We start from the raw sequence: 12,463 nt of genomic DNA, 5'->3' as shown, positions 1-12,463 counted from the left end.
AGGGCCACTGTGTCCCCGTCCTCAGGGTCCCCCCCTCCCCACCCCGCGGCCCTCGGCTGCCCAGGCAACTCTCTCGCCTTGTTCATCTGTTGATGGGCAGACCCTTCCCAATATTAACCAACCCACTTTTTCCACCAGTGAATCCAAGTTAAGAAAACAGAACTTTCTTCCCAGACCACTCAAGCCCCTGAGCCAAGTTATAGCTGTACCCGGAGCTCCCTGGGGCCCAATTCTCACAGCCTTTTCCAGAGATGTGTTCTGGGCAGTGTGAGTCAGTCTGCTCCCATCCTTGGGCCCTGAGGACCCAGGGACACTCGGGCCCTCACCCCCCAGCAAGCCTCTCCTTGCTCATTTCGGGAAGCGAGCCTCCCTCTGCGACCAAGATTGGAAAGACCTGGAGGGCAATTTGGTCCTCGATCCCCAAAAGCTAGTCTGAGGACCAGTGATGACCGGTGACGAAGTGCTTAATGACCAGGAGCAAACGTAGAAAAAGAAGCACAAAAAAGAGATGTGTACGGGAAGAACTGTTCTTGCTTCTGGGATTAGATCCTTCTTATATTTTTGATCTAGAATGAACATGCTTAAAAAATGAAATGATGGTGATGGTGGATCCCATCGTTTGTAAATGTCCTTACTTGGCCAAATCGGAAAGTTGGCGTCTCTAATGGTTCTTTCTCAAAAAGAGAAAAAAAAAATTGGGGGGGGGGGCCGGGGGGGGGAGTTTTATCGGACACTGAACATCCAAAGTCTGGGACGTACTATGGAGGTGGACACAGATGACAGCAAGAACGAGTGCCAGGGCCAGAGCCCCAGGCTCGGGAGGTGAGGAGGGAACACCCCGGCCACATGCTTGTCTGGCCCCGCTTCACACCCTTCAGTGACAGGGAACTCGTGCCCTCTGCATGCAACTCTACTGATTAGAAAGCGCTTCCTCATACTGTCACGACACTTGCATTCTTGGACCCAGGTCTACGCCTGGGAGCACCTAGAGCCAGGCCTCTCACCTGCTTTGGAAAACGGGCTCTCCACGCGGCACCCCTCCCGCCCAGTCTCCTTTGCTTGGGGTCTATTTGCTTCCTCACACCCTGAATCATTCCCCTTGGGAAGTGACTGGCCTCAGATCACTTAACTAGCAAGCGAGTTCTAACCCAGCGGCAGTGGTCGGGTGTCCCAAATGTGTGAGATCGTTCTGGCTGTTCAGAACCAGCTGGAAAAGGAACAAAGAAACCAACGTGGGGGGGGGCGGGGAACCATGCAAAAAAGTCCAGGGGTTCCCAATAAACACTTCACATATCTGCTTAGAAAAAAATCTGAAAGGAAATAAGGCAAAAGAGTCATGATTGTCATCCCTTGAGGTGAGCTACCCTGATAGTTTGTATTGCATTTTGACTTTTCTGTTTTCTGGGTTTGTTTTTTTTTTTAACGTTTTATTTATTTTTGAGACATCACTTCTCGGCCTTTTGGCTAAGATCAAGTGTATTTATTTTTGAGACAGAGAGAGACAGAGCATGAATGGGGGAGGGGCAGAGAGAGAGGGAGACACAGAATCCGAAACAGGCTCCAGGCTCTGAGCCATCAGCCCAGAGCCCGACGCGGGGCTCGAACTCACGGACCGCGAGATCGTGACCTGAGCTGAAGTCAGACGCTTAACCGACTGAGCCACCCAGGCGCCCCTGTTTTCCGGTTTTTCTACAACAATCTGGTTTGTATTTGTACAATGGAGTAAAGCGATGGCCATTCAGAGGGAAGAGGTAAGTAAAATTAAAGAAGTCTGGTCCCAAGATCCCGTCTCAGTTCCCAGCCACTGTCCAGTAAAGTGCCTGGGGATCTGGCGCTCCAGGGGCGGCCTGGGCTGGTGCTCCCTGTGGGCAGCGGCTGCCTGCACACACCCCCACAGCCCTCCCACCACCGTGGGACGCAGACCCCAGGCCACCCTTCTGCCCCTCCTCTGTTCTCAAGCCTTGCAGTCTCTCACCCTTCACTTGGCTCCCTGCCCCGGAGACGGAAGAGAGCAGCGCACAGGGGGAAAAAATGGAAGGTGCGGAGGACTGTGGCTCGTCCCTGCACTTGTTACACAGCAGAGGGCACACACATTGTTTTGCAGACAGGGATTCATGCTTAGAGGGAGACGGCACAGGTGGAGTGTTGGAGCTGGGCCCTGACCCGGCCCTCTGATGCCAGTGCGGCGTGCGTTCCTCTGGGGCTCGGGACAGAGCCCCCAGGCCCGCCTAGGGTGCTCTGGGGCCATGTGGAGTGCCAGCCCACGCGTCACCCCTCACTCTCCAAGCCGGCCCTCCATGGCTGCTCTTTGCCAGGCGCTCCCCCTGTGCCCCCAGGGCGCCTTGCAGACCCGGCGCTCAGTCAGCACTGAGCCAAGCCCTGATCAGAGCGGGGGGGCCCCCGTTGGAAGTGGGGTCAGAGCCAGCCAGGCTCTGCGGTCACGTAGCCCGAGCAAGGTGTTTCCCTCTTGGGGCTTCAGTTTTCTGAGGGGTAAAGCCGGGGCAGAGAGCGTTTGGCAGCGATTCCCTGGTGGTGCCTGATTTTAAGGCTTCACCTTCTGATATTCTGAGACTGCCCGAGTGACACTGTCCCCCATCTGGGGAGCGGAGGGCACAAGTTTCCCATTCGGTCCCAGGGCCTGAGCGGATAGCCTCCTTCTGAGACACGCCCCAGCCAGCGCGTGTCTGGGTGTCTGAGCACACGCGTGTGCGTGCATGGGTGCGTGGGGGGCGGTGGGGACTTGGAAGTGTGTGTGTGTCGGGGGTGAGGGGGTGGGGGTGTGTGTACGAGCAGGGGGTACCAGAAGGACAGGCTCCCGTCTGCCTGGGCCAGACATATCCTCCAATCATTTCACCTTTTTGAGGATTGTGCTCCTTTCCTCTCCAAGACCCCGGCTCCAGCTCCCCCATCCTACTCCCCCCCTCACCCCCCTTCTCACTCCTTTGTTTTCTCTGTTCCTGCCTCCATGTCAAGCCCCAGCTCTGTGCTCTTTCTTGGTCTCTGCCCAAAACAAGCTCCCTCGCTTCGGAGATGCTGCAGAGCCCTAGTTGAATGTGTGTCCCCTCCACCTGTGCAATCTCCTCCTTGGGACCCTACCCGAGTCCCCAGCCCTCTCCTAAGAGGCGCCCACGGCTCTCAGAGCCCGTCTTGTTCCAGACAGAAGAGAAGACGGGCTCTCGTCGCACAATGACAAATTCAAACCATTATTCTGCCGAGATCCGAAAGAAAAATCGGGAAGACTGACACCGCCATGATTTGTTAACCCGACACTGCCTCGCTACGCACTGCACAAATTTTAATTAAAAATCTTAGAAGTGATTGGGGAGCCCTTTTATTGTGACTCTCTGGCCTCTTCCAGGTGCTTTGCGGGGAAGGGCAGAGCCTTGTCACAGCAGGAACAAAAAACTCAAGGATGGTCCTTAAAAGATTGGTGGTGGTGGGCGGCCTGGGGGGATGCAGCGAGCCTTCGGGAGCATGTGCAAACAACCCCCAGCCACCCCCACCACTCCACCCATTTCACAGGTGGGGAGACTGAGGCACAGGGAGTGGTTTGTACAAGGACTCTGCTATAACAAGCGCAAGATTGTGTGTGTGTGTGTGTGTTAGTGTGTGTGTACTGGGTGTATGAGTTATGAGATTTGGCCCAGGAAACTGGGAAATCTAGGAGAAGATATGAACATCTGGCCCACCTCTCTTATCTATCAGGCTCTCACTCAGGGAGGATCAGCTAAATTCAGGGGGAGAGGATAAAGGGACCAAGAACAGAAATGCACGTGTCCTTCTTTCCTGTAGTCACACCTGGAGATAGACGGAGGCAAGTTGGGATGACAGTCCCCGGGCTCCAAGTCTTGCTCCTGGCTTCTCAGGGAAGAACCTGAGAAGGTTCTCAGTCGTTCTAGAAAAGCCCTAGTCCAGTGAGGCAGCCTGAGCAGAAGAGAAGGGCTGAGGAGGGGGCTGGGAGAATGACCTGGGGTGGCACCCTGGTTTCCCTTAGGCCTGAATGATTCTGCAGGGGATCCTCGACCTTTCCACTTATCTCATTTGGGGCATAAAAGAGAGGAGAGAGAGCTGGCTGGTGCAGGGTCCTCTGGTGGGGGAGGGGGCGTCAGGTAAATGGCCGGCAGGAAGCCGGAGGGGGGTGCGGTGCGGTGTTTAAGCTGAGGCTCAAAAGGGAATCACAAGCAGGCTCTGGAAGATCAGTCAGCAGAGCCAGGGGGACTTCGGCTAGGCCTGCCACCTTCACCGATAGGACCTGGAACACGTGGCATTGCCCCAGTGCACCTCTGCCCCTCACCGAGAAATGGTGACTGTTGCCATGCCTGTCCTGCCTATGAGACTGATACAAGGATAAAGTGAGGCCAGATTCATATGAAAAGTCCTGGGGGGGGGGGGGGAGGGCGGGGCGCGCCTGGGTGGCTCAGTCGGTTAAGTGTCTGACTTCGGCTCTGGTCACGATCTCACCGTTTGTGAGTTCGAGCCCCGCGTTGGGCTCTGTGCTGACAGCTCGGTGCCTGGAGCCTGCCTCGGATTCTGTGCCTCCCTCTCTCTCTCTGCCCCTCCCCTGCTCGTGCTCTGTCTCTCCCTCTCGCTCTCGAAATAAATAAACATTAAAAAAAATTTTTTAAAGAAAAGTGCTGGGGAAGCATGCCCTGCTGGGCCCGTGCCTGGAGGTCCAAGAGCCCCTCTGGAGATGCTACCACCAGACGGCCCACGGTCAGAGTGCCCTTCCCTCCCCCAGTGTCCTCCACCCCTCCATGGCCCCCAGTGGCACACCTCCCCCTGCCCCCATCCAGCACTCACCCTCAGGGCCGGCAGGGAGCTGACCTGGTCTGTGGTCAGTGTCGCCTCCTTGTAGTGCTTCCCAGGGGGACAGAGCTTCAGGAAGGTGTCATGGATGCTAAGAAGAGAGGCATGATGAACTGCAGGTTCAGCTCATGGACTGCAGACCGTGTGCCTCTGTCCCCCCGGGATCTCTGGAGGAAGGGGACTTACAATTGAGTGACATAGCAAAGGCAGTTAGACCTTTCATTGCACCCTTCTAGAAACATCCTTGAGGAGTCCAGGGTGCCCAGCACACAGTAGGGGGTGCAAAGATGAGCCGGGCATGAGGAAAGGTGTGTGAGTGTGCTCTATAGCATGGAACATACGCCACAGGTGTTCGTTATAGAATGTCAGAGCTGGAGGGGACATCTGTGGTCACACCGTCCAGTCCCTCACTTGCAGATGGAGAAGCCCGCAGGGCCTTGGGGAAGCCAGCGCGCAACCCCCAGCCATCTGCCCAGCCCGGCCCTTGGCCCTGAGAAGGTGGGTGTGGCTGAGTTAGTGTCTCTGTCGCAGGCCCATACTGTGCTGGAGGCTTTGCTTGTGAGGGGCAGGCAGAGGGCGAAGGGGCTGTGTGACCTTCGAGTGGGGGGGAGGGCAGGAGCCCCAGGCCAAGAGAGCACAAGCCCTCATCCTCCCGCCCTCCTACCCCATCCTGGTCACAGGTCTTGGGTCTGTTAGGACGGGTGACCCAGAAAGTGGAGAGGAGACGTGGTGGCCTGGGACACAGGAGACCCACACTCCAGTTCCCGCCCTGCCACTCCAGTGCCGTGACCTCGCCTTACTCTTGAGCCTTAGTTTTACCATCGGGAAAATGGACAATAATGATATCTCTCTTGGGAGGCCAGGAGGCGGGCGTGGGTGTTGACATGATGGAGAGTGCAGAGCCTTCGTGCGACTGTGTGTGTGTGTGTGTGAGTGTGTGTGAGTGTGTGAGGGGTGGGGGGTTAACACACGCTGGTGAAAAACAGTCTCTAGAGCCAGACAGACTTGAGTTCAAGTCCTGACTCTGCCCTCTGGTAGCTCTGAGACGTTGAACAGGGTTCTGACACCACCTGAGCCCCAGTCTCCTCATTGTCACGGTGGGGCCAATCTCCCCTCACAAATATGTGAGGAGTAAACGGGAGGAGGTGTATAAAGGTCAGCTTGGCATTGCGTAGGCCCTCAGGAGATCCCGAGCTTCTCCACACCCCTGTCTGTGCTCCTGTCCTGCAGCTCAGACACGCTGTGCCCTGCCTCCCAGAGCTCGGCCCCAGACCATGATGGTGGGTGGCCTCTAACCTGACCTGGGTCCCTGGGCCTGCCCTTTCTTCTTCCCCTAGGATCCTTCCTGCTCCAAAATTACCCTCTCTCCTTTGGTCCTTTCCTTCTCTTCTGCCCACCATCCAGCTTCTCATCTCGGCCGAGCGCTAGGAGGCGAGCATCTGGCCAAGTTAATCCCTACTCGGGAAAGTGACTAACAGCCCCTCACTGTCACCTGCGGGGTGTGTGGTTTGGTGACCCAAATGAACCTCTGATTGGTGGGATTTAGGGACATGTGACTAAGTGAAGCCTCCAGAGGGTGATTTTACAAGTGAGGATTTGCAGGTAGAGAAGAGGCAGGGCCCTGATTATGGTAAATGGAGGCCCAACACCAGGAGAACTGACAGCCAGGATCTGCTCCCCATCCGGCCTCTCATGTTTTCACAGCTCACCGACTGGGAAAATGTCCTTTAGATCCCGGCCGTGGGAGAGTAGAAAGAACATCAGCTGTGTCTGTGCTCTCGCTGTTTTCCCACTGGCTGCCCAGGCGCGGCTCTGATCTCTATGGTGCCTCCCACCGCCCTTGCCCTCTGGCTTCCAGATGCTTCCAGATGGCTTTGGCCCAAGGGAGGCACCATAGGGAGACTGGAGGTAGTGAGAGAGCCTGGTGGGGTGTGTCCCCCTCCCCCTTCCAGCCTTGGCCGGCTCTGGTAGCGTCTGTGTCTGTGTGATCCCTCCAGCGTTCACTCAGCTCCGGCGCTTGACTGGGCCGTGGGCCTCGGGGGCAGTAATCGCTAGTCCCTGGCTGTTTCCTTCAGCCTCTGAGAGCAGTCCCTTCACTACAAAGTCCCTTCAAAGACCCCAACTGAGCGTATGATCTGTCTCCCCGCTTCCTGCTGGAAGGCTGCCAGATCAGTCAGGGGACCCATTTGGACCCTGATCCCTCTCCCACTAGCTGTGTGATCTGAAGCAAGTTGTTTGACCTCTCTGAGCAGAGAGACCTAGGCTTCAATCCTGACTCTGCCGGATGGGGAGCTAATCCTCATCACTGGCCTTGTGCTGACTCATGTCAAGGGCCTGAAAACAGGAGCCAGACCGGAACATGGCTATTCGTGAAGAACAGGCTCCATCAGCCTCGTAAGGGGCCCTGAACTTGTCACCAGACACTTCTCTGAAAGTTCGGGAGGGAGCCGAAAAGCGGGGTATGGAAAAGGTGAGGGGAAACATTCTCCAGGAAAGCACGGGGGACACTAAAAGGCATCGAGGAGAAAAGGAAGGCCATCATCCCCGGAGGACCCAGTGGCCCACGAAGGGAAGGGACAGGGGGGAGGGGGCGGCAGGAGCTGTCACTGTCACTGTTAGAACTCCGGCCTGAGGTGAGAACAAGCAGACCGACTTTCAGTAAGTTGTACTAATTTTTTTAAATTCTCTTGAGGTCCCAGGGCACCTGGGTGGCTCAGTGAGTGAAGCCTCCGACTTCAGCTCAGGTCATGATCTCACAGTTAGCGAGTTCCAGACCCGCGTCAGGCTCTGCACTGACAGCTCAGAGCCTGGGGCCTGGAGCCTGAAGCCTGCTTCAGATTCTATTTCCCTCTCTCTCTCTGCCCCTCCCCCTCTTGTGAGCTCTCTCTCTCTCTCTCTCAAAAATAAATAAATAAACATTAAAAAAAAAAAAAAAGAATTCTCTGAGGTCCTGCGCCATTATGGCGGGCGCCCAGGATGGACTGCTCCCTGGGTCCCCACGGGAGTGGCCCGAACCCCACAGCGGGTTCTTCAGGCTGTGCAGCCCCCACCCCCAAGGATCCACCCCTACCCAGGTGTGAGTTCCTCGGCCCCGCCCTCCCCCCCAGAGCTTTCTGGCGGGGAGGGCTGCTGTGGGGAGGGCCTTGCCCAGATTTCATGCCATCCCAGGCCTCCGAGTGGGTGGGCTGCCCGCAGATGAATCGTGGCTGCATCTCAGCTGCCACAAAACGTTCTCCTCCTCCAAATATGGATCAGCCGGCTCTAAATGGAACTCTGAATTAATCACTAATGGACTCAAGAGTCAAGCCATTTGAAAAACTCACACATTCAGCCTGCCAGAAATCAAGGAGCCCATGCTGTGGCTCCCTCCCAGACGAGGGGAGGGGCCGTCGGCGGGCTCAGAGGCCCCAAGACAGGGGAGACCAGCCCTGCAGCTCACACTCTGCGGGACCTTGGACCTGCCACAACCCCTTCTTGTGCCTCAGTTTCCCCTCTGTAAAATGAGAGACTCCACGATCCCTCCCGCCCCCAGCGCCCTCCAGTTCGGGCATCCTACGGCTGCTTCTGTACCTTTCTCTGCACCCTTGCCTCTGAGGCCCTCTGTAGTGGTGTTCAACTGGGTCCCACGTTAGAAACCTGTGGAGACTCTGTGAAAGGACCCGGGCCCACCCCTAGAGGCTCTCATTCAAGGCCAGGGAGGGGGCAGGACCTCTGAGTCCCGCGAGCTCTCGTGTTCCTCTTGTCCAGGCAGGACTGAGAACACGGCTCCGTTGCCAGTCTCCGCATCTACTCTTTCCCTCTGGGCTCAGCTCCCCGGGCCATGGGGTCAATAGTTCTTTGCCCAACAGCACAGCCTGAAGGTATTTTATAAATAGCCCTATCTTTAGCCTGAAAAGGTGGCTTTTATGGTCTGCTCCTTTCAAGCTGTGTGGCTTGGGCAAATCACTTCATTTCTCTGAGCCAGTTTCTTCATTGCAAAAGAAAAAAAAAAAAAAAAAAGACAGAGAGAGAGATAATAATAGCATGAAAATAACAGCTATACCACATAGTCAACACTGACCCACGTGCCGGGGGCTGCTCTAACCCCCTGACATGCATTCGATCACTTAATTGTCCTAATAACAACCATGCGGGGTTAGGTTCCAGGACTTGATATCATGCTTTTTATAAGTGTGGGAACAGGTTGAGCAAAGGCCCAGCAAAGGTAAGAAACGTCACAGAGCTAGCAGGTGGCAGAGCTGAGTCTCGAACGAACGCAGGCCTCTGGCTTCAAGGAAGCAAGCTTGTAACCACTCTGCCTGCTGACCTTCTGGTGCCCCAGGAGGACCAGCGCTAATGGCCAGGATGGGGCCTGGAGGCTAGAAAGTGTTGGGCACTCAGGGGCGCTAAGAGGAAAGAGCGGCCTCATGGCAGGGGCTGGGGGCAAAGCTTCAGGCTCCCAAAGCGGACCTACATGCAGCCCGAGATCATGACAGGAGAGGTCACTGAGGGTTACAGAGTAATCCAAACTGCTCAGACGGAGGCGGGCCGACCTGGGCTCCAACCGTGGAGGTCAAAAGGAAGCCACGCGTGCCCTCTTCGGCTCAGACCCCAGAGGCAGAGTCCGCAGCCACAGCTGCAGATAAGAGCCTGCGAGGGCTGGTGCACCGGGCCCAAAGAGACATCTGGAAGGCTTCTCCGGGAGCAATTCAATCAGAAGTCAGGGAGGGCTGACCTGGAACTGAGGCCGAAAGGGACTTTCTCTTTAAAAGACCAACGAGATGAGATAGAAAATCCCCACAGGCTAGAAACTTAGGGTGGACAGACCCCTTCCTGGAGGGCCAAGCCCAGGCAGCCTGGCACAGGGAAGGGGCGGGCTCGAGGACCAGAGCCTGTCACATGTGGTCTGCCCTCCCAGTGTGCATCCCCTGCAGATCTGGTGACCAGGCCTCTATGGCCTATGCAAGTCACAGGTAAGAGCGTGGGAACATACTAGATGAGGCAGAGCCACCCTCTGGAGGTTACTCCTGTCTGGTGGTGTCCTGGATACTTTTTTTCAAATGCACTGATCTATCCAACTGCATTGCCATCCAGGCCGCATTTCTTTGTCACATTAGTAGGAAAATCACAACACGTCTTCAGAGGCCACATAGGAAAACTGTCTGAAAGCGACTGGGGCTTAGTCTAGCCGAACTTGGCCACTTTCTCCGGTGCCATCAGCTTCCTAAGCCACTGCAAGTGCCACTGGGTGTCCGTGTCAAAGCTGCCCCTTCGCTTTCCAGACAAGGCACCGACACCAACACTGATACGGTCAGTCCTCCGGGTCCCCTCCGACAAGCTAACCTATGATCGCCGCGTGCACGCTGTGTGTGTCCTTCCAGAGATCTTCCCTTTGTGTGTGTGTATGTGCACGTAGAACCTTATGTTTTACAAAAACGGAAGTACCCTGTATATACCAGTCTAGTTTACCAGAGTAACACAGTTTCCTTACTAGTTTTAATGGAGCGTGTCCTCCAAAAGCTTCCTCAGACAGCATGCATAAGAGGTACTTTTTAAAAATAATTTGCATGTCAAGAAATAGTCACTTCACCTTCACTTTTGATTAATAGGTTAGCTATGACTTAATTCTATATTGGGATTTTTTCCTTATAATTTTGAAGGTCTTGGGGCGCCTGGGGGGCTCAGTTGGTTAAGTATCTGACTCTTGACTTGGGCTCAGGTCACGATCTCACAGTTTGTGAGTTCGAGCCCCACATCGGGCTTTGCACTGACAGCGTGGAGCCTGCTTGGGATTCTCTCCCTCCCCCTCTCTCTGCCCCTGCCCCGCTGGCTCGCTCGCTCTCTCTCTCTCTCCTCTCTCTCTCTCAATAAATAAATAAAAAAGCTTTAAAAAATAATAATAATTCCGAAGGTCTTTAGCTGCTGTCTTGCAACCTTTCCAAGTCCCAAACCATTCTGATTCCTGGTCCTCTGTATGTCTTTTGTCTCTGTTTTTTTTCTCTACAGAGGTTTTTAGGCTTTTATTATCTCTGGTGTTCTGAAATGTTATGATGACATGATTTAACGTAGGCTTTAAATTGTTCTCTTCAAATAGCTAGTGTCCCTCAGCTTCCAATTCAAACCTAACAAGTGCGGCTCAAAAACGCTGACCCGGAGCTCGTCCCTGCTTATCACTGGGCCTGGCGGCCCTGAGGCTGGAGCCTGTGTGCTCGGCTCTGTCCAGATGGTAAGCACCTCTCTTCTGCTGGGCTGGGGAAGGGGTGCTGAGCGGTTGGCAGAGCAAGAGAAGGAGTCACATGGGACTTCCAGTCAACCTTCTGGGCCCGGACGGAGCACTCACACACCAAGCCAGTCACTCTCTCTGCAATCCGATGAGGAGGGCGCCTGCAGCCTCTCCATGCTGCATGACGCTTGTCTTTGGCCCGGAGCCTTCCCTGCTGGACAGCAACCCGCATGACAACAGGGACTGTGGGCTGTTCCCCATTATGCTCCCAGGGTCCTCACAGGGCACATTCCAGGCCCTGAAGAGAGGCTTGGAGAGGGAGCCTGGGCTTAGAGCGATTCAGTAATGCATCCAAGTTTATCCAGCCAGGCTTCCGACCTGTTTCCTAAGTCCTTTCTTCCTTCCCCCCATCACCCCGAGGAGGCCCTGTCCACTTCCGTGATTACGTGAAGAAATCCTGCGTTGGATCCCATAGTGGCTTAATGCCTGAGGTTTCACTCAACTCAAGCTGGGCCCTGGGAATCACGGTGTCAGCTCTCCTGACTGGGTTCTGTCTCTGCCCTCCCTGTTCCAGCCTCATCTCTGGGGCTCCACAGCACTGGGCAGGAACCACACTCAGGGACCAGCACGGGGCTGTACCAGGATGAGACCTCAGCCCAAGGGGAGGAGAGGGGCCCCTCTACTCACCACAGGATTTCATTCCTGGTCAGGAAGGTCAGGGCCTACAACAAACCACAGAGAGATGACTGCCCACTCTGTCCGGCCCTACCCCGGCCCCTGCGGAATGGGAGCTTCAGGGACTGGGAAGGAGAAGGCCCATTTTCTCATCCCGTAGCTGGTGAAATGGAGGCACCCCAGCCCTCTGCAGGGGACGCCCCCAGTGGTGGCAGAGGAGAAAATGGTGCCCTTCTCTCCTCCCCAGGCTCTGACAGCATGGAGAGAGGATTGAAGCCACAACTAAAACCCTGGGCTCTGGAGCAGGAGAAAAATGGGGGAGGGAGCCTCAGAGTACTGGCCAGGGCTCACATGGACGCAGGTTCAATGGCCACACACTCCTTGCCTGGGAAACTCTCCACCTGCTTCGGGAAGCTCCCCACTCTTCCCAGAATCTCCTGGCCGATCTACCCACCTGGTATTCTTCCAGGTCCTCCCAGTGCATCTGGTGCCTCAAACATTGCCCCATGCCAACCCCCCCTTCTCTGTGCTGCAGTAGGACCACAGCCCCAAGGGCCCAGCAGGTAATGTGACCAGGTGATCCGGTGCCATGGTGACCTACATTCCACCTTCTGCCCATTCTACTCGATTGAGCCTCTGAGTGGGCAAAGAAACAGATTCTTTGGGTTCCCAAGACTAATAAGCATCACCCGCCTTACACCGAAACGACAACCAGAAGGCAACCCACTGGCGGGGTTGAGAGTCATTCTGTTGGCTCAGGAGTCACACCGGCTGGGTTCA

At 55.6% G+C, this 12,463-nt stretch overlaps 1 protein-coding gene across 1 annotated transcript in view; it reads right to left on the bottom strand.

Annotated features, from left to right (window-relative positions):
• Nucleotides 1-12,191, bottom strand: part of CIB4 (calcium and integrin binding family member 4) — a 50,879-nt gene extending 38,688 nt beyond the window's left edge. Inside the window, exons 1-3 of the mRNA XM_030311483.1 lie at nt 12,138-12,191; nt 11,696-11,730; nt 4,801-4,897 (exon numbers count right to left, since the gene is read on the bottom strand). Of these exons, the coding sequence (XP_030167343.1) occupies nt 4,801-4,897; nt 11,696-11,730; nt 12,138-12,191 (186 nt within the window). The remainder of the gene's footprint in view (nt 1-4,800; nt 4,898-11,695; nt 11,731-12,137) is intronic.
• Between the last annotated feature and the right edge of the window lie 272 nt (nt 12,192-12,463).

The sequence above is a fragment of the Lynx canadensis genome, chromosome A3 (genome assembly GCF_007474595.2).
Source record: "Lynx canadensis isolate LIC74 chromosome A3, mLynCan4.pri.v2, whole genome shotgun sequence".
NCBI lineage: Eukaryota > Metazoa > Chordata > Mammalia > Carnivora > Felidae > Lynx > Lynx canadensis.
This window is presented reverse-complemented; position numbering and strand designations above follow the sequence as displayed.